The 22,541-nt window shown below is 33.8% G+C and overlaps 1 protein-coding gene across 8 annotated transcripts; it reads left to right on the top strand.

Moving 5' to 3' along the window:
- The first annotated feature begins 968 nt into the window (after window positions 1-968).
- On the top strand, window positions 969-5,779 carry LOC136228033 (beta-fructofuranosidase, insoluble isoenzyme CWINV3-like). 8 transcript variants are annotated; one of them, XR_010688377.1, is made up of 8 exons: window positions 969-1,481; window positions 1,621-1,732; window positions 2,630-2,763; window positions 2,853-2,988; window positions 3,099-3,336; window positions 3,555-3,597; window positions 3,753-3,833; window positions 5,364-5,772. XR_010688377.1 is itself a non-coding variant. In XM_066016860.1 (5 exons), exons 1-4 carry the CDS (start codon window positions 2,696-2,698, stop codon window positions 3,788-3,790), a joined length of 285 nt encoding a protein of 94 aa, XP_065872932.1. In that variant the 5' UTR covers window positions 969-2,695; the 3' UTR covers window positions 3,791-3,833; window positions 5,364-5,775. The 8 variants fall into 8 exon arrangements, 2 of the variants coding, with proteins under 2 accessions (XP_065872932.1, XP_065872933.1); XR_010688375.1 differs by having other exon boundaries at window positions 969-1,732; XR_010688374.1 differs by having other exon boundaries at window positions 969-2,519.
- Window positions 5,780-22,541: the final 16,762 nt, after the last annotated feature.

The raw sequence follows: 22,541 nt of genomic DNA, 5'->3' as shown, positions 1-22,541 counted from the left end.
AACTACACTGGGTGGATCTCAAGTTTACTTCCTGCCGAAGGAATTCACCAACAACCTCTGACGCTCCGTACCTGCACCTCTGTACCTGGTGTCTAGGGGCATCACCTATCTTACCCTTTTATTGTTAACCATATTGTAACCCTAATAGGGGTAGTCCCTGTCCTTTACTGATCAATTAGAGGTTGTATTTAAACCCTCATTTTGTAAGGATAAGGGAACTTTTTATCAATCAAAAATATCATTTCTCTTTGAGATTAAGGTTTATACCTTTGTTTATCGGGATTCACTCCTTCTAGTCTAGCTAGAGAAGAAGATCTTTGTTGGTTTACGATTAAAACCTCCATTTATCGCTTTCAATCTGTATCAAAGACTACGTGGACTCAAATCCCTGTTCTCATCTTCATCAATCTAATTGGCATGTCTCATGAAAACTTCGTTGAATTCATTGACAATACCTTAGATTTGCACCAATAGTACAAAAATGGCCATTGGTGACGCCTTATGGGCAACAGTTTATAAACAAAACCGATGCTAATGGTTTTTAGGGTCGATTTTTTCAAAAAAAACGACCCTAAAAAATACTTACTGGTATCGGGTTTTTTTAAAAACCGATGCCAAAGAGTTTTGGGGTCGGTTTTAATAAAAAGCGGTGCCAATACTATTAACATTGGCAACAGTTTTTTAGAAAACCGACCTCGATGTTTTATTGTTGGCAACGGTTTGTTAATTACCGACTCTAGAAACCTTTTATTTTTTTAGGAAAATGTCATTAGAGTCGGTTTTTAATAATCGTTGTTAATATTATTATTATTGGGGTCGGTTTTTTAAAAAACCGACCCTAATGAAATTATTAGGATCGGTTTTAAAATAAACCGACCCCAATTATTTTTTCATGTGGCATCGGTCTTCCTAAAAAACGGACTCCAAAGTAATAACCTAGTAAAACAATTTTAGTTGACGCAGTCATCTTCCCTAACATTCATGTTCACGCAGTCATCATCCCCCAACGTTCACGCTTTCGATTTCGCCTAAGGCATTTCACAGTCATCTTCCCCCTAATGCATTTCATGTAGTTGCTTTGCTTCTCCACTTTCAACATTTCACTTAGTCGCTTTCCATAAGGCATTTCACGAAGTCGTCTTCCCCTATATAGAGAACGACTTGAGCAGTTCTTCCTAAAACAGTCTTGCCCTTTAAGAACGACTTCAGCATTTCACGAAGTCGTCTTCCCCTAAGAATGACTTCAGCAGTTAGGAATCACTTCAGCAGTTCTTCCTAAGTCGAGGAAACCTTCATCAGTTTCTTCCTAAATCGGATGTTATTTATTGATTGTGTGCCCTAAAAATTCCTATATCGGATGCTTGTTCCCGTTTGTCTTCTATTTTTCTAGGCAAACAAATCTATTACCGTTTATGTTTATTGCTTCTTCGATGATGCACGCCTATTGTTCGATATAATGTCCAAGAGAGACATAGCCACCTGTAATCAGTGCTTTATCTGCTAGCATATACATGCTCTGTTATTATCTTATATCTATTTCTTACCTCTGTTAAGTGTTAATGATCTTTTCCACTTTTGTTCTATTTTTGTACTCATTTGTTGAATATCCAATTTATGCAGGGTGCATACTTGCTTGTCGAAGTCATTCTAGAAGTTTGTCTTTGAAAAATTTGGGACTGTGTCCCATGCTTGTGTACGGCCTGTCCTGATTCCTGCCATATCAGTTTTAACAGTTAAGAAAGCTTTTTTCTATGATTTCTTCCACATTAACTATGTGTGTGTTAATATACATTAATGCTTACATGAAAATTAAGAATAACGTAGAGTATGCCTATGTCTACTCTGCCTGAGCCTGACTCATCTATAACAGATAAAATTCTCTCATTTATTGCCTTTACAGCCCCTTAAAATGTTTCAGGCTTCAGGAAATTACACACTCTTCTAGGTTCTAGTGCTTCTTTCTACTAAAATTATTCAATGTTGGTAACTTTAGCAAGCAGTAAAAACTGTCATTTACAATAGCTTAAAGAATTCAATTGCTTCCTTCTAATAAATCTAGAGAACTTAAGAAGAAGGGCCAAATAATATGATAAACAACTTACAGCTACACAAGTAAACTTTGTACTGACTCTATGGCAGAATCAATTGTTTTCTTTAAACTTAACTAAAAATGTATCAAATGGAGGTATTCTATTTCTAATTGAACAAAGAGCAGAGTTAGAAACTCAACTGGTGGCTCCAAATGGTGTAAAAAAGGATGACTTCAGAGATCCCATAACTGCTTGGCTCGGTCCTAATGGCAAATGGAATGCAATTGTTGGTGCAACCATGAACAATTGAGGAATCGCTTTTTTATATCAAAGTATAGATTTTGTTAACTGGGCTAAGCATGAAGATCCTCTTTATTCATCAGCAAAACTGGGATGTGGGAGTGCCCTGATTTCTTTCATGTGGCTATTAATAGCACGGATGGTGTTGACAGTTCGTACTTAAATGCTGACGTTAAGCATGTTATGAAGGCGAGCTTCAGCTTCAATGCTCACAACTACTATATTATTGGCTCTTATGTTCCTCAGATGGGAAAGTATATTCTTGTCCATGATCTTACAGGTTCCACTTCCGATTTCAGGTATGACTATGGGAAGTTTTATGCTTCCAAGACGTTCATCGATAGCTTCAAGCATAGGATGATATTATGGTGCTCGGTAAAATTAGTCTGATAGCACTGAAGATGATGTCAAGAAAGGATAGTCTGGACTTCAGGCAAGTTCAATTTAAGCAAACCTGCTTCTGTGTATTCATAGTTTAGAAAATGTCTGCAACTTCTCTAATCTTGATATGCACCATTTCAGGCAATTCCTAGGAAAGCAATTACTGGAGTGGCCAATAGAAGAGATCAATGAACTACGTGGGAAGAAACTTAACATCCAGCAAGAGACACTTGATGGTGGATCAATATTAGAAATTCGAGACATAAATGCTTCAGAGGTGAGTAGTAGCTCTTCATCAATAAGAAGTTCCAATTTATCATTCTTATTTTGTGTAAACTGTTATTCTGGTACTATGATGATTGCGTGCTTCCTTATAACTTAAAACAGGCAGATGTAGATGCTGACTTCGAATTGTCCGAATTCGAAGAGGCTGATTCCCTAAACCCAACTCATGTTGATCTTAAAACGATGTGTAGTGGTGAAAATACATCAATGAGAAGTAAATTGGGGCCATTTTGTTTGTTAGCTTTAGCCACTGACGAGTTGACAGAACAAACTGCAATTTTTTTAGCATTTTCAAAGGCCAAAATAGTTATGTAGTACTCATGTGCAGTGATCAAAACAGGTTTGAATTAATCTCTTTGATCTCCAGTTTTTAGTTAATCATTAGTTTTGTTTTTATGTTAAAATAAAACTGAGATTGACAGATTTCCTTAATAATGCAGATAAGTTGTTGTTTGTGTTTAACTTATTGGAGAATATCTAATTCTATACAATCCTGAACTTAAACTTAATGTTCATGCCTTAATTAGTAGTGAGCAGAGTTGTTTGGTATTTCTTCAGGTTGAGGTGGAACAGATTGACGTTGCTGATACACAAGTTCCAGGTATGATTTGATTTTAGTCTTTGTATTCTCTTTCTTTACATGGTAGACCCAACTCTCTCTCTCTAGAGACCATAGCTTTCTTCTTCTTTTATCTCTCCACACATTTTAGGGAGAGGGAGCACTCATACATTGCCTTCTCTTATCTCTCTCTACAGTCCTCCTTCAATCACTACTAACTCAGTGCTCTCCTTAAGCCCCACACTCTCAAAGCTCCCATCTTTTTGAACCCAACCCAGGTACTTCCTCTTTTTTGTGCTCCCTTTTTCTATTCATTTTTCGCTTGTTTTCTGATTTGCTTTGCTGGGGTTTTGCTTATGTTTGCTTTTTGTTTTTACCATCTGGGTTTATGTGAGGTTCTGGATCCAGTAAGGTGGGTCTTTGATTTGAAATCTGTGTGACTTAGGGGTGGCAACGGTGCGGGGTGGGGACGGGAATGCATTTCCTACTCCGTCCCCAATGTTTACGTTCGGGGAATCCCATTAAATAATTAGGGGAATTTTTCATACCTATCCCCTCCCCATGTGGATCCCCGCGGGTAACGGGAAAACCCTATGCCCAAAAAAAATTAATGACATTAATTAAAAAAAAAGTACAATTAAATAATGGTTAAAAAATACAATTATAAAAATAGAAACTGGTTATAAAGTAACCAGAAACTTGAGCATTAGCAAATTAAGAGTCCAACAAATTAAGCATTAGCAAGCATTACATGATAGAACAATCAGCAATCATACTTGAGCATTAGCAAGCATATTCGGTGGAACCAAGCAGTATATAACAATTACATGATACAGGTCTTAAAAGTCTAACAAATTAAGCATTAACAAGCATTATTTCTTCACTAAGTATACACCTTTACTTTGCTTAGACATGTTTTCAACCAAGGCTTAGAAAATATTGTCTAACGACAATAATTAGTCAATAAGAATGACACAAAAATATAATATAATGTATTAGTAAGTAGTGAGTAAATATTAATAATCTAACCTTTTTAATTTTAAAATAATCACTAGTAATTATTTGCGGATTTCTCACTGGGATTTAACGGGAACGGGGCGGGGATAACCACGGGATGGATATAGCAATCCCCCATTTAGGCTTCGGGGAAAATGTCCTTTGTCCCTATCCCCATTCCCACTTTTTTCGGTTATTCTTCATCCCCGTCGGTTCGGATACCCACAGTTTTCGAATAATCCCCTCCCCATTGTCACCTCTAGTGTGACTTTTATCTTTACCTTGTTATTATCTTCTTCATCTTCTTTTTCCCTAATTCTTAAATAACTGTAAAAAGAACTGCATTGTTGAGCCAATGGATTGATTTTCTTGGCTTCAAGTCTGAATTTTCATGCTTTAGTTGAGAATTAACGTGGAGTATTCTGCTTTTACTTTACTGATATTTTTCTTAATTTCTTTTTGGTATCCTCTGATTGTTTGGAAGTGGTGTTTTTTCTGGGTCTTCATTCATGTAGTTCTATGATTGTAAGCCTCTTTTTCTATATAGTTCCTTAATCAATATAATTCTATATTTTGGCGGGTTAATTTTATTGAGAGGGATGAACTAGTAACTTTGTTTTTGTGCCTTTATGTGTTGAGAATATGACATATAATTCACCAAGCTTTTGAATTTGATCCATCTCTTCTTTTGCTATTTACTTCCTGTTACACTATCTCATTTCTGAATTTACGCTCTAGTGTAGTTAGTAAATATTCAATTCGAACTCTAGAAATTGATTGTGTGATAATCACTTTTACTTCATGAATTCTAGGAAATCTGCAACTCTGCTGTATATAGTTATGAAGATTGGACTGAAAGTAAGTCAACTGCTGGTGGATCAAACATGCTTGAACCTGAGCAATGGGTTTTCCCATTCTGACCTATGTAACCGATCTGTTTCCTTTCGATGGCCTCAAAATCCGGTAATGGAACTTCCCCTAAAATTAGCAGTACATCAGCTAAGGATATTGATGGTAATAGCAGTACATCAGCTAAGGATATTGATGGTAATAGCAGCCTTTCGAAGACCAATGCAAGTGCAAGAATTAGTGTACGGGCATATTTTGTTAGAAATTAATTTGTATGTTAATATTGTTTAGTAACTTTTAATTTTTTTTTAATCATATCTAATTATTATATTTATTACAAATAATAAATTTTAAAAAATTTATCATTGATATGGGTTTGTTAATTATTATATCAGTTATAATTTTAGAAATAATATTGGCTAATATATTGCAATTGTAATAGTTTTATTACTCGTATCGCTTTTATGCTTAAACCGTTGCCAAATGAAAGATTTTTTGCAACGGTTTTATGATATTTGGCAACGTTCTAAATAGAAAAGCCGTTGCCATTGATCTTTGCCAACGGTTTTAATAGAAAACCGTTGCCAGAGCACTACAAATGGCAACGGTTTATAAGAAAAATCGTTGCCATTGATCAATGGCAACGATTTTAATAAAAATCTGTTGCCATTCTCTTACCTTTGGCATCGGTTTACAAGGAAAACCGACACCATGGGCACTTCCGACACACTCGAATCGAGTGGTATTTGGCAACGGTTTTGGTAAACAACCGTTGCCAAAAGTCAGCTCATTGGCAACGGTTTACAAAACTGATGCCACTTATTGGCATCGCTTACATTGGCAACGGTTTAGAAACTGTTGCCAAAGGCCAAAAACAACCGTTGCCAAAGGCCATTTTTGTACTAGTGCACGACTGCTTAAAGATAGAGAAATTCCACCTTCAATATTTTTATGATTATGATAAGAAGGATCCACAATTTGCTTCCAAAATCTCTTTTGCAACTACAAAACACGTGGAGGATTTACATGTCAGTTCAATGACGAAAGACAGTTATATATTGCCGGAATACCTTTTCAACAATGCTTCATTGGTTAAATTAAGCACGGAAAGTTGTTGGTTTATACCTAATGGAAAGGTAGATTGGCAGCGTCTCACTGTGTTGAATATAAGATGTTGTAAATTGACTCATCACGCCATGGAACATATTTTATGTGGCTCTCCATTACTCAAATCCTTAGAATTAAGTCAGTCTTTTTGAGAAAATTGTTATTGCTTCCAAATCTTTGAAAATATTGGTTATAAAATATATCTACAGGGCCAACATTTCTGCTCTTGAAATTTCATGTCCGAACCTTGAAGAATTATCTCTCAATGGTGTGGCTATAGATGACCCAGAGTTATTTGCTCAATCAGTTGAAAATGTTGTATCTAGCAGTTTGTTACTGGAATCATTCAAATTAAACTTCTGTCTTGGGATTGAAAAACTGGTCATTGCTTCCAAATCATTAAAAAGATTGGTTTTAGGAGCAATGGACAATGATCTGGATATAGAAATTTCATATCCACAACTTGAGGAACTAAACCTTGAGGGTGGTTTGAAGGTTAAAACAGCTAAGTTGCTAAATTTGCCATCTTCACTTTGTGCTACTATTTATTTGTACCATCCTTGGATGCTAAAAACTTATAAAAGAATGATTGGAGACATTTTGCACCAGCTTAAGCATGTGAAGGAGCTAAAAGTCGTAACTTGGTTTATTGAGGTAACTTTAGAAAAAAAAAGCATTTAATCCTTAGCAATAAGTTTTATTGAGTTTTCATTTTAAATTTATTTTTACAAAAAAATAATTGTTGATTTCCATTTCCACATCATGTTTATAGGTACTGTCAGCTATGAAGGTGAGAGATCGGTTTTCACCAGTGTTAAACATTAAATGTTTGACTCTGAATTCTCCTCATTTAATAAAGCATCATTCTGGAATTGCCTATCTACTTCGTATTTCACCTGTGCTTGAGAAATTAGTGATCAATATACCGTCTTACTCTCATAGGGTAATTTCTGGAACCATTTCAATTCTAAATATCAAAATTAGTTCAATACTTTATTTGTAGAGTTTAATAAATATCTATATGTTGGTTTCAAAAAAAATAAAAAATAAATATCTATATCTTTAGTTTGCATGTATTATTAATTTCTTTGGTCTAACAATTTCCACTGTTAGGCGCATCGCAAAATTGGGAACATTTACTGGATTTCAAATGCAACAGTTTTCAATTGTTTGGAATTGCATATGAAAATTATTAAGATCATTGGCTTTCCAGCGAAGGATGGGAAACGTGAGCATTTATTAAATTTTGTTCAATTTTTACTTAACAATTCAAGAGTGCTGGAAAAGATGGTGGTTGTGTTGCAAGATAATCAAACAACTTCTAGGTTGCAAGTATTTAAAATATTGTCAGCCTTGCCAAGATGTTCTCAAAATGCAATTATTGAGGTGTTAGTGCTCTAAATAAATAGAAATGTTTGTGTAGTTTTGTTCATTTTTGAAATACCTTAGTCAAAATGGGATGATTATGGTTTAATGACTATTTCTAATGTAAGTCTTTTGTTGGGATTTAGAACTCTATTGTTTTTATCAATCTATGATCATTTGGATTTAGACTTTACACATTTCTATGTTAAAACATTATTTGTATTTCAATTTATGATTTATGTTAATTGCTATTCCAATAATTGACTTTTTGCACATGATTGTGCATTTGGCACATATAGTCTAAATAAGTTGTTTACATTGCTTAAAGCACCCGCTAAATCAGTCCCTTGTAATTTAGTGTTAATTTTCTATACTTAAGTCAGAACGAAGTAATGGAGTAGATGAGTAAGTGTCATTGCGGCTATTGTCAGCATATATATTGTGCCATTAATGGTTGAATTCCGCTACAAATGTTGAGTCGACCATGAGGCCAAATAGTTACTTTGTAAAAGTTTAAGAGGTCGATAAGTTATTTAAGGCTAAATTTAATTGGCACAATATAGTTTTAGGTCTTGAGTAAGGATAGATAATTGTTTATATGGGTGCATTGCTGATTGAACTGAAATGTATTGTAGACTTTTTTTTATATATCAATATGTACATCATCATTTCATAGATAATTAAACATCAATTACAACAAGAAAAAGTAAGGAACAAACCACTAAAGGCACAAGAAAAACAAACAACACATGAAACATATATGTTTTGAAACTCCAAATTTGTAGATAAGCACTTGTAATTCAATCTTCAACATTTAAACCTCTCTAAATATTCGGATCTGGGTCTTTTTTTTTTGCAACCACTGAGATGTAGTTATCTACTTATAAGATCTGTCATTTCTCCTATTGCTAAAACAGAAAATGTTACAAATGAAAAGATAATAAACAACAAATTCAGTTGAAGCAGATTATTAAGAGAACTGTTGGTCTGGTAAAAACAGGAGCGCCTTCTTCTGCAGCACCTGGTAATAGAGAACTAAATTCAAATAATTAATTATCATTGTATATATGTAAATAAGTTCAATTAGCATACACTATAATTAATTAAGAAGAGGAAAAAGTAGGTCTGGTAAAAACAGTAGCGGCTTCTTCTACAGCACCTGCTAATAGATAACTAAATTAAAATATTTAATTATATATACTGTATTGACCAATTCTTTAGTTGTTTAGTTTCAAATAGATTTTTTTTTTGTATATTAGCTTCAACACCTCTTTTTCCACATTAAAATGTCCATTGAGATGGTCAAACTGGAACCAATTAAGTGAAAATCATAGATCTATATCAATATCTGACACTCACATCTCATTCCATTGACCAATCTCACCCACAACATCACCAAGAAATCCAACCCAACTTCATGTTTGCTTACATGAAAGGTTACACTGTTAGCAACTTTAATTCTTCAACTTTTTTATTTTGAGATTGTTTAGATGATGTTTGGTAAAGAGAGAAAGTTAATGTTTAGAGAGAGAAAGTTCCAAAAAAGATGATTTTCCAAAATAAAAAATGTAGTTCCATAGAAAATATGATATTAAACAATTTTAATTCTTGAAAATTTTCATTTTCAGGTCGTTAAGACCCGATCCTTTTGAATATTCTTTAGGAGAGTTGGTATGTCTGAAGTCCTTACTTCTAGCATCCAATTTTACTCATGGAAATGCAATCTTAACAGAGCAATTTGTAGCCCCCATTGACATAAGATGGAAGATTGTACAAACTTAACCAAACCTTAAATGCAACCTTAGCTTTTATTTAATTTGAGTGTTTGCCTTCTACACATGAAAATCAACTTTTTGTTAAAACATAGAATCGGTGTTTTCTGCGAAAATAGCTTTTTCTATAGAAAATCAAAACAGCAAATAGAAACCGCAAATAGCAAGTAAATCAAAGGGACCTTTAGCAATCTTTTATCTCCAAGGTTGGTTTCTCAAAAATATGTTTCTTAGATTTGTAAATAGAAATAAAAGACTTCGCTGACATGGCATTCAAATGTAATATAAATAGGGACTCATTGTAAAAGTTCATTAAGAGAAATAATAAGAAATCTTTTACAATTTCTGGATTCTCTCTTTCTCTATGAAACTATGATGATATCAGAGCATGGTCTTTTCATAACTCTGTGAACTATGCTAAGCAAGACTTATGCAAATGTATTGCGGGCAGATCCTATTCCGGAAGAAGAAGCCGTTCCTCCTGAAGTAGAAGATACTGACATTGATTCTGTTTCTAGTGACTCAAATCTTGAAGATTCAAGGTAGCAAAATCAAAATCAAATTTCAGATCCAGAATCCGATCGTGAAATTTCAATGCCAGGAGATCAAGGAGGAGATTCAACCATAGGTCACACAGATGATAGAGATGGGTTTGTGTTAGCATCACACAATGAAAATCCGGGTTTGATTCTTGTTTCTACTTTCTTAAATGGAAATAATTACATCTCTTGGAAGAGGAGCATGATGCTTGCTCTTCATGCCAAAGGCATGATTTAGAACCTTCTCCAGGTACTAAAGAGTATGAAAATTGGGAATATAACCACAGTATGGTTTTCTCCTGGATTATAAACTCTCTTTCCGAGGATCTTGTTGAAACCTTTCTTTTCGCATCCTCTACACGAGAACTGTGGAAAGAAATTGCCTCTGAATATGGAACTAGCAATGGTCCATTAATTTTTCAACTGAAAAGAGAAATTAATTCTGTTGTTCAAAGCAATTGCACTGTTGTTGAATATTTTAACAAAATCAAACGATTTCGTGATGAATTGCGTGTTATTAGACCAATTCCAAATTGTACTTGTGGTGATATGAGGAAAATTATTCAAGGAATTGAAGATGAAGATCAGCTGATGCATTTTTTTTCTGGAAAAATAATCCAGGTTATGAACATGTGATTAATCAAGTCTTGTTAGTGGATCCTCTTCCTCCTGTTACCAAAGCACTTTCTATGCTTATGTGTATTGATAAATCTTGTTTCTGCTTCTCATTTCGTGTTTTCTAATTCTGTTCAAACCTCTACTTCTAAATCACAGGGCAACCAATCTAACAATTCTGGATCCAAACCTGATAATTCTAACAAGGCTAATTTGCACTGTGATTATTGTGACTTCTAAATCGTCTACCATAACAACCAAAAAGTTGCACTTCCTCTAGATTTGGGCAAGAAATTTGAATAACAGACAACCAAGAACAATTCGACACCAACTTTTTCTAAGATTTTGAAGAAATACCATCCACTTTACACAGAGTATGGCATTTTTTTTCAAACGATTCAAGTGACGGACTACCAAGTAGAATATTTTGAATCTCTTTACCAGACAACCTACAACCTTTTATATTCAATGACTTAAGATGTGCCCAGCTTACACTCCTATTAGGCAGTGAAACAATAAAATCACTTATAAATCTGCATTTTAACCAAGGAAACACTGTTGAACATGAATTCCGGTAACCTGAACGTTCTTTTGCAGTCAAATATAAGCTCCTCCACATCTTTTCTGATCACGAAAAGGAGTTTGGAATTAAAGTGAGGATCACTTGCAACGTTATAACCATGTGATTGTATGTGAAATTTTTTGATCTTGGATCTGTCGTAGAGAAGTAGAGTATTGTCAATAAATCTAGAGAATTTTTCGTCAGGCATACCAGACTGATGAAAAGATGAGAACCGGAACACTAGTCCATTGACGGTGCCATCTCTTAGATAAAAGGCTAGTCTGAATAGCTTTTTTGGTTGATGGCAGAAAGGAGAGGATATGTTGAATGAGGGAGTCCGGCAATGCACTGATTAAGTCTTCTTCCTCGTCTTCCGACTTCTGCCTTTTGCTTTCCTCATCCATTACAGTGGTTGCTCTCAAAGACTATAATCTAATTGAATATTTTGGCTGTATGTCCGATGACTATATACATGTCCATAATGTATGTGTCTCTTGAGTCCTTCAAACGTGAAAGGCCCTGTTTGGTAAAGAGCATTTTGGGATAAAAAAAGCGGTTTTGACCAACTTTAGCGGTTTGACCACTGAAACTGCTGATTGGAGTGTTTGGTGGAGAGATGTTTGAGAGAGAGTTTTGGGATGAAAACGCTAATTTAGAAAAAGCTCATGAGCTTTTTCAATTAGCGTTTTGCAATATTAAAATTAATGGACTTCTTTAATCCTACTTTTAGTTTAGAGGTCCTAAAATTAAAAAAAGAAATGCCCTTATTCGTTTTTTTTGCACAAACTGCTATTATCAATCAGCTAATTTTTACCAAACAAGTCTACACAAACAGCTAGTCAAATCAGCTAATGTAATCAGTTAACAGCTAATGTAATCAGCTAATTTCCAAACAGGACCAAAGTCTTTTCATTTCAAATTTGGTGTCTTCCAGTTGTGTTTCATTACATGAAAAACTGTAATTAGAGACCGATATTTGCAACCGCATGAAAATCGGTTGCAATGTTGCAACCGAGGTGGTTGCAAAGCACATGTTGCGGTTGCAAAGTTGAGAATCTCATTTGTGAAATACATTTGAGACTTGAATGGTCTCAAAATATATTTTGTGGTTGCAAATTTTTAGGGCCATTTAGGGACTTTTATATATAATATATACTTGGATATTTGAATTATATTTGGACTAAAATTAAATAGGAAAGAAAGGAGAGAGAAAGAGATGTCGGTGATATATTTTTAAGCAAAAGAAAAATATAAAATTGTATTTAATAAAAAAAAAAAAAGGGCGGCCCGGTCGCATTACGCGTCCCCACTGAGCGAGGGTCCGGGGAGGGGTCCCACCACAAGGGTGTATTGGGGGCAAGCCTTCCCTTGCCAATTTAATTGGCAAGAGGCCGCTCCTAAGACTCGAACCCGTGACCTCAGGTCACACGGCAACAATGGTGATTCTTCAAGTCGTCGACGATGGCTTCCGCTTCTGAAGCTTTTCTCCTTTTGATGGGTTTCGAACTATCCCGATATCTCCCATTTATCCCGTAACTTTTTAACTGACCATCTGGTCAACCTCCGATGAGCCCTTTTTTGGTATTTCAAACCCCAACCTGTTATAAGGGTTGTGCTCCTCATGGGAACCTAGCTTCACTTAATCGCAATGTCTATGGAAATTAGAAGGATATGTGCAACCAGTGCTCCTTAACTAGAAGAACCTATTAGTCGATCACAACAGCTGAAAATTGGTAAGTTTTTATTTTTTTTATTGAAATTGATATTGAAATTGGCGAGTCTCTCGGCTTGATTCTGTTTCTTATCGTAAATTAGCTGATTTGGATAGTCAATCGTTTTTTCCGAGTTCTAGAGCTTCCCATTCTCTTTAATGGAAGCTATGAGGGATGTCAGTATCAGTCTAGCTCTTATTTTGTCCGTTTCATTGACTCTTAATTGCTTATTTATAGGGTTTCTGGTATTTTAAATAAGCTGTATTAGCACTTGAAGTGTTTGATGTTGGCATTGAAGCATTCATTTTGTTTGAAGTGTTTTTAGTTTCGTCTATGGTAAGTTGTTTTCATTGTGCTTTTGCTGTTACCTGTAAATTAGTTATGCTTTTTGGGTTAATAGATAATTGTTTCTGATTGTGGGGTTTGTCTTTGAACCTGCAAGTGTTTTTAGTTTCGTCTATGGTAAGTTGTTTTCATTGTGCTTTTGCTGTTACCTGCAAATTAGTTATGCTTTTTGGGTTAATAGATAATTGTTTCTGATTGTGGGGTTAATGGATAATTGTTTCTGATTTTGGGTTCATAATCTGCGTTCCTAGGTTGCGAAGATTTCATAATCAGAGTTTTTGTTATTATTATTTTTTTTCTTAATTTTGCAGGAAGATTACAGACCAGAAGAGGATGATTATGAGGCGAGTAATGTAAATGAAAGCAAACCGTTTTTCGCACTGTCAGAAGGGACTTCTTTCCATGTGAATTCCTTTATGGAGCTCAATTTGTCTCGCCCTTTGCTTCGGGCCTGTGAGGCTTTAGGTTACGCTAAGCCTACTCCTATACACGTTTCAATATTGCCTCCAATTCTATTTTCTTATGAAACATGCTGAATTTCTGCTTTGCTTCCTGGCTGATAAGGATTTATTTCTGAAGGCCGCTTGTATACCATTGCCACTCACTGGTCGTGATATTTGTGGAAGTGCCATTAATGGTTCGGGAAAGGTACATTTTCAGTTGATACACTACTATATTCGCTTTAGCTATTTACTATTTGGTTGATAGCGAGAGTTTCTTTTTCTCGTTTTTCAATCTGGCAGACAGCTGCTTTTGCCTTGCCTTGTTTGGAGAGTTTCTTTTTCTCGTTTTTCAATCTAGCAGACAGTTGCAAATTAGTTATGTTTGGAATGATATTCTTAACAACACCTTCTCCTATTTAAAAGTGGAGCAAGTGATGATATTTAAATTCATATGAATGACTAAACTTGAGTTAATTGAACACTAAACAAGTTGCAGAGGGCATTTTATAGTTTTTAAACTCACAAACAGGGCTATGTTTCTATTTTACTTAATGACCAAAAAGGATTTTGACTAGCTATTTAGCAGAGATTTCCATTTATGTATTATTATTTATTGATATTTCTAGCCTAGCATTAGAGCAATATTGTTAGGATTAATGGAACACAACCACTGGAAGCTTATTTAGTTATCATTAAGGCAAGTTAAAACTGACTGGCCTTTTGAACTATAATGATGTCTCATATGAGAATATTTGCTATTGATCGATGATCATAATTTCATCATTTATATTGCTTGAAATGTTTTCCCGAATTTGAGAATATTTGATGTTGATCAATCATTAGATTTAATGACTTGTTACTCAATGTGTGAACAAATATGTTATTAAATTTCATACTTTGAACTTGATGTATGTCCAGGATATATGATGTCACAGGAATTCACATCCATTTTAGAAAAATGCATCTACAGGCCTAGATGTTTTTACTATAATATTGACCATGTTAATTTTTTTGGTCAAAACAATTAGATGTTTGCTGAACTTTGTGATTCGTGCATTAAAAACAACTTGTCAATCTTTACCAATCACCTACTTAGTGACTGATATTTCGATTGCTAACCCAAAAAAATGTTCCTAATGTTACTTATTCTACTGTTTTGCATTCTTCCTTGGGTTCAGTTCAGGTAGATGGCACTGCTCTTGTGACCCTCTTGATGTTGAATACAGCTACTCCGATCCTCTAATTTTACCGGTCCAATGAAGATTGTTGATACACTTTATGATGTAAGTATTGAGAGAAAAAATTCATATAACACTTAAATTCACTGCATAAAAACCAGAGTGCACTTATGAGGAGTTTTAAAAATTTTGTAGTTCGGAAAATTGTATCTAATTACAAGTCCTATAAATCTAGACCCTCTAATTTTGTCTTTTTTTTTTGTTCATTTAGTTTTCGTTCAGGTGAGAAAATTCAACCGTTATGCTTCCCAAATCTTTTGCATCCTCAGGCAGATCATGTGCCTTACCCAGAAGACTGATTTCTCAACATTTACCTTGTATGGATACAAGCAACAATTATTTATATTTAGTTTAGTTTATGTATAACTGTTTTTTTGAACCAATGTATAACTTTTATTTTTTTTAACCAATGTATAACTTCAATTATTACTTATTAATAAGTTTTATTTAATTTATATTTCTGTTTTATTATTGAATTTCTTAAATGGTTATATAATGTTAGTTTAGTAAAATTGTAGAAATATGAGTATAAAAAGTTGCCCATAAATTTTTGCTGGCGATAAAAAACTCTGTATATTTTTTGCTAGGCAATTGATCCGTCACAAAATTTAGCAACTGGATTATTTGTGACCAATTGTTAATTTGTAACCATCATAGATCTGCAAAATTGTTCATTGATTTACAACCGAATATGGTTGCAAATAATCGGTTTGTAACTTTGCCACCATATTAACTACCAAATTGGTGTTTGCAAACGTTGCAACCAAGAAGCCTGATATGGTATCAAAGTTTTAGCAACCCTGCAATTACCAACCGATTCAGTTTGGTTGCTAAATTTGCAATTCTGGTTGCTAAACAGTATTAGAGACCGATTTAGCAACCAGATTTTTGGTTGCTAATTACCGTTTTTCTTGTAGTGTTTTTTATGACTGTCCATTAAACAACCATATGTGGAAATTATAATGGAATTTATTAGGGGTTGGTTTTTAGGGATTCGTTTATGTCTTTTCAAGTTCCTTTGTTGTTTAAATTCTCAAAAAACATAAACAAATACTGATGTATGGTTTAATTACGTATTAACGTTAGAATTTCTCATAAAAAAATTATATTTTCTTTTAACAAAACCAATGAATCAATTTAAAAGCAGCCAATGAAATCGTTATTGGACACTGTATAGTAATGAAACAACATAGAGTTCCAAGAAAATAAATCAAAGTGGACTCAAAGAGACACTCACGTTACCTATATATACATAGGCTTTCCATCCTATTATCAGTATATTTCTACAGCAGCCTAGCGTTGGTTACATCCTGGAGAGGGAAAATGGGAAAAAATAAGGTGAGGTTGGATGAAAAAGAAGACCGAATTAGTGATTTCCGGATTTCATTATTCACCATATTCTTTCTTTTTTGCCATCAACCAAACAAGCTATTCAGACCAGTGTCCCTGTTCTCATCTTCGGTTCATATGGTATGTCTTCTGAAAACTTCCTTCAATTTGTTGACAACAGCTTAATTCTCAACGACTGCTCGAAGATCAAGCAATTTGACCTCGAATATCCTTTTAGTGAAAAGAAGTATTCTAATTTTGCTGCAAAAATCCATTTTGCAACAAGAAAACATGTGGAGGAGTTAAATTTGAGTTCAAGCACACACTAGTCTTTAAAGTTGCCGAAATTCATATTCAACAATGCTTTAGTGGTTAAATTAAAATTCGGAAATTGTACTTTTATGCCTAATGAAAAGTTCAACTGGGGTTGTCTCACCACACTGAATATGAGGGATTGTATCTTGTCTGAGCAAACGATGGGACATATTCTATCTGGAAGTCCATTACTCAAATCATTACAATTAACCGACTGTTATGGCTTTGATGAGCTTGTTATTGTTTTGCAATCTTTGGAAAGATTGGTTATACAATATCTTCTTAGGATTGGAAGAATTTCCTTGCTTGAAATTTCATGTCAAAATCTAAAAGAATTATCTCTCAAATATGAGTATAGATGATAAAAAGGTGATTGTACAAGCCATTGAAAATGTTCTATGTGTCAGCTCGTTGCTTGAATCAATTGAGTTAATGGACTCCTGTTTGCCTGATCAGTTGGTTATTGTTTCCAAGTCCTTGAAAAGATTGGTTTTAAGAAAATCGGACAGCAAGTGTTTTGATGTTGAAATTTCATGTCCAAAGCTTGAAAAAATTAATATTAAGGTTACATGAATGTATTGTAAAGTTCTTGGACTAACAGTACTAGGATCATTGGCTTTTGGGAGAGAGTCCATAAACATGGACTGAGCTAAATCTTGTTGGATTTCTACTCAAGAATGCAAGTGTGGTAGAAAAGATGATCGAAGATCGTGGAACCACTTTTTTGTAGTCTTTTCTTCCTCACTGGCTTTCCATTTATTGTTAAGTTCTTTTGTTAACGGTTGATTCAAAAGTACATTGTCAAGTTCTTTAAGCTTTATTTGAATTGTGTAATTATATTTTTTGAATGCTTTAAGTTGAAGTGAACAATCAAGAGTTATTATGGGTCCTGCAAATCCATTAACAACAACAACATTTGTTTAATACATAATTACACATCTAAATTTATAATTGGACTTATTAAATATTTGATATTTGAATAGTAAAAAGTATAAGTCAGATTCGTAAATTTGTATTAATAAGCTAGAACATCAAAATAGAATGAATGATCCGATAATATTTTACTCATGGCAAGTTTAAATATTTTTGTAAAATGTAACTTTTAAACAATCCAATAAGTTCAATTCAAGAATTGTAAATTAGAGTATTGATGTGTTAACTTATTTGACGCTTTTCAATGGTGAACTTTTAGAGAATTAAGTAAAGTATCATGGACATATATTAATAATATTGGCAGGTCTAATTCATCACAAGCTTTTGCACTTTACTGAATAATTTGATTAGTCTCTACAATTTTGGAAATATCAAATTAGTTTCCTGAACTTAGGGGCCAATAAGTCTGTTGAATAACTCATTTTAGGTAAATTCAGGACTTTAATAAAATATTTCTAAAATTTTAGGGATCAATCATATTATTTACCCAAGCATAGAGGCTCCAAATATATTAAAGGATAAGGTACAAATTTGCTACTTTTGTTTTTTTTAAAAAGGAAGATTTATAAACAGTAAATTTTAATATTATAACGTTTTCAAGCAACACCAAGGGTCCCTTTATTTTAATTATTATTTGTTGTTTGCTGTCAGAAAAAACTATTTTTCCAAAAAGAAATAAGAGACAAGTAACCAAACACTTTAAAATCTCATTTTTTTCAAATGAAAATGCAAACAGGAGCCCGAAAAGGAGCTACCAAACACCCTACAAGTTTACCTATGCTTAATAGATATTTGAATGCATTAGTTTTATTGCCATTTGATTACCATTTCGGATGTTCCAAACAAATTTGTCAAAAAATTTAAAATGTTTCATGCTTCTTGGAAGGTCAATTGTAATTGTGCTTGTAGTGTATTAAATATTTTAGGCAATTTTTCGTGAGTAACCTATATATGACGGACTTAATTATTGGTATTCTGGCAGTATTTTGTAAATGTTTGGAAGGTTTGATGTGACAGTTAAATAACTGGTCACAAAGTGGTAAATTGGTCTATTCTGAGGTTGATTCTGATTCTGAAAATAAGGGTTTGGAGGTTGATTCTAATTTCGATTCTCACATTCAGTCTGAAGAACATTGTAGTTAAATGTAGCAACGAATATCTGCTAAACTATCTATCTAATATCTATTACCATTTTGTCAATTGTGTGAAGATGTAGTTTTATGGTTTTGAAATGTAGGAAAATTATTATTTATCTAATTATTTATCGAACAATTTCTTCAATTAGTGGAATATTCTATCAGGATTTGTGGAATATTCTATCGCACAGATAAACCAATATCTGTCTCCTTAAAGGCACACTAATATTTTCAATTGTTTGGATTAGAATATAATTTCAGCAGGTAGCACTGAATATCTTCTAAGCTATCTAATTTTTCATTTTGTCAATTGGGAAGCTGTAATTTCTATGGTTTTCTTAATACAATTTTAATTGATATAGAAGGATTTTTTTAATACTTTCAAATTGCTCATTTTTCAATTAAATTTTGTTATTTATTTTTGTTTTGGGAGGGAATCCAATTTATGAAACACATCAAATTTCCTTTAACAAAGGCATGTAATAAAAGTCCACAAAATATATATATATATATATATATAAGTTAGGATTAAGAGGTCCATTCCATTGTTATAAGTTATTCTATCAAGTTGCTATTTGTTTTTCCAATTATATTTAAAAAAAATCGTATTCACCTTTTGAATTTACAAAGTATTGCTATCTCTTTAGGATTAATTGAGTATGGATCTAATTAATCTGACCCGTTCGAAATGAAACGGGCCAAGCCCATCTTAAGAAATGGACAATTAGGGTTTTAGCTTTCTATAAAATAGGTTTAACCCTAATCACAACATAAGATAAGAGAAAGGTTGCCTACTCCTCCTCCTCCTCTCATGTGCCTCCTCTCTCTCTCTCTCTTCTTCTTCACTTTAGTCTCTGGATTATTCAGTTTTTTCTGGCTAACACTGTGCGGTATTTTGTTACCGATGGTACAAGATCGTGGTGCTAAGATCCGCTTCCGCTACTCTAAGGGCTTGATTGGATGAAGGGTAGGGAAGGGTTAATAAAGGAAGGGTAGAGAAGGGTAGGGAAAGGTAAGGAAATGGAAGGAAAGGTAATTTCTAACCCTTCCAAACCCACCAAATTGGAGGGTTGAAAATTTGATGGAATTTCTTAAAAAGAAACCCTTCAAAATCCCTCCAAACCCTTACCCTTCTATTTTTTTTTTTTTTTGTGTTCCAAACATGTGTTTGTAGAAACCCTTGCTAACTCTTCCCCCTCCCAAACAAGGGTTTCTATCAACCCTTACTAACCCTTCCCTTATTAACCCATCTAAACCCTCCATCCAATCAAGCCCTAAGAGATCTACATGTTCTGCTATTCAATAGGGTATCCCGAACCTATATATCTCAAATGGATTAATTGTCGTTAATCCCTTCAGATTAAGAGGTCCATTCCATCGTTATAAATAATTCTATCAAGTTAGTTTTTGTTTTTCCAAATATAAATGGTTTAAAAAAAAATTTGATGGATCTTTTGAATTTACAAAGTATATTGCTGTCTCCTTAAACTTGTCTAATGTGATATATTGGGCATCTTAATTTGTTTAAATTAACCTATTGACCCCATAAAAATGCTTAGAATGATCTACTAGGCTCTGTTCTTTATTGCTGAAAATACTGAAATGAATTGAACTGAACTAAATTAAATGCTACTGAATACTGAACTGAATTTAACTGAATGCTACTGAAATTAACTGAATAATACCGAACTTAATAATAATGATGATATTAGACTTTAAAATAATTTTAATGATATTAGACTTTGAAATAATTTTAATGATAATATTTGACATTAATAAGCTTATAATAATAATAATGGTTCTAATAATAATATCAATAATAAATAAATATATTATTATAAAGCTAAATAGAATATAAAATAAAAGCTCGACTCGATAAAAGCCTATGAAATTAAATAAACGTTTTGGGTATGGAGTAATTTTACCCCTAACGTCTAAAATGATGCAATTTTATCCCTAATATTGATAAACTGGGTAAATTTGAGAAATAATTCATCAAACTATCTTCTTGGTCATGAATCTTGTCATCTACACATCACACGTGCGTCATTTTATCAGTAACAAATCACAAACATATGTTCGCCACCAATGTTAAGGTTAAAATTGCACCATTTTAGACATTAGGAGTAAAATTGCTCCTCATCCAAAACGTTAAGGGTATTTTTGCACCTTAACTCTATAATTACTTGTAAATCCTATCCCATAAATCTAGTTTTGTCCACTGATAATTAAAGAGAAAAAAAAGATGCAATTCTTAATTTTCAAAAATGGATGCATACTTTAATTTTATTTTTTATTAAACGATGTATACTTTAATAAACTACAATTTCTTGACTTTTATCTAATTTATAGATAATGATAAATTATAGATAAATAATAATTAATAATAAATAATGATAAAGTAGAGATAAATAACAATAATAATGATAATAAATTATATATAAATAATGTTAATTATAATAAGGGAAAATTACAAAACTGGGTCAAATGGGAGGCTCATTTACATATTTAACTCATTTACTCAACCTACTACATATCTAGACTGATTTTGTATGACTTTCCCATAATACCCTCAATATTTACGTGCGGCTCGCCCCATCCCGTCTGACTTCGCAGATTCGACCATATGCAAAGCCTGCGAAGCTAATGTTTGGATTTACTTAATGAATTTAGTTCGCATATGCGAAGCTTGCGAAGCTGAAGTTTGGTTTGCTTGATGAATTTAGTTCACCTATGTGAATGCTGGATATGTTTTGAAGCTGATTCGCGAAGTGGTATATAACAAAAAATGGCAAACAACAACGAATTCGAACATTAAAATCATAACATTATCAAAATTTACAACATGATTGCCACAATAACAACATTCAAATCATAACATTATCAAAATTTACAACAAGATTGCCACAATGAACTCTACTAACTAATCATTTCAAAGTGAACCTAACTAATCTGGTACCAATCTTGAAATGGATGAGTCACATCCATCCCAAAAGGTCTGGACTTCCATTTCTCAGGTCTGGACTTCCATACCTTTTGGGATGGCCGTGTCACACGGTGCACACCAAGATTACTCATCCGATTTAAAATTGGTACCGGATTAAGTTAGGTTCACTTTGAAGATTGGCACCATGGGATGGACGTGTCCCATGGTGCACCCCAAGATTGACACAACCTCTCCTAACCAACCACTTTAGGAATGAATGTGCCAATCTTGGGGAAGTTCATTCCTATACAGGAAGGAAAATCATCTCTCCTGCAGCCCAGTACGCCACCTTCCCGAAAGGGATGTTACGTATTCAACCATCTACAGAAAAAATTAATCGTGTTAGGCAGGGAAAAAGACGATTTTGGCTTCGCGAAATGAAGATTAGCGAAGACTGTGAATGTAAATGTGCAGGGGAAGAGGTGATTTTACTTCGTATATCGATGCTTTCGCGAACTCTGCGAGGTCTGAAACGTGACTATCTACGTCGCATATCGATGCTTTCGTGAAGTCTGCGAGGTCTGAAACGTGAGGATCTATTCGCAGACTTCGCGAACTAATCGATTCGCGAGGTAGATCCATACATTTCAGACTCTTTCTCTTGGCATATCTTCGCGAAATCATCGATTAACGAAGTAGATCGTCACTTTCCAGGCTCGTTCTCTTCGCAAAGCTTAGCGAAATCATCGATTGCGAAGTGAATTCATGAAAAAACGCAGAAAAAAACAGATACTTACATTTTTC

Source organism: Euphorbia lathyris, chromosome 4 (genome assembly GCF_963576675.1).
Source record: "Euphorbia lathyris chromosome 4, ddEupLath1.1, whole genome shotgun sequence".
NCBI classification, from domain to species: Eukaryota; Viridiplantae; Streptophyta; class Magnoliopsida; order Malpighiales; family Euphorbiaceae; genus Euphorbia; species Euphorbia lathyris.
This window is presented reverse-complemented; position numbering and strand designations above follow the sequence as displayed.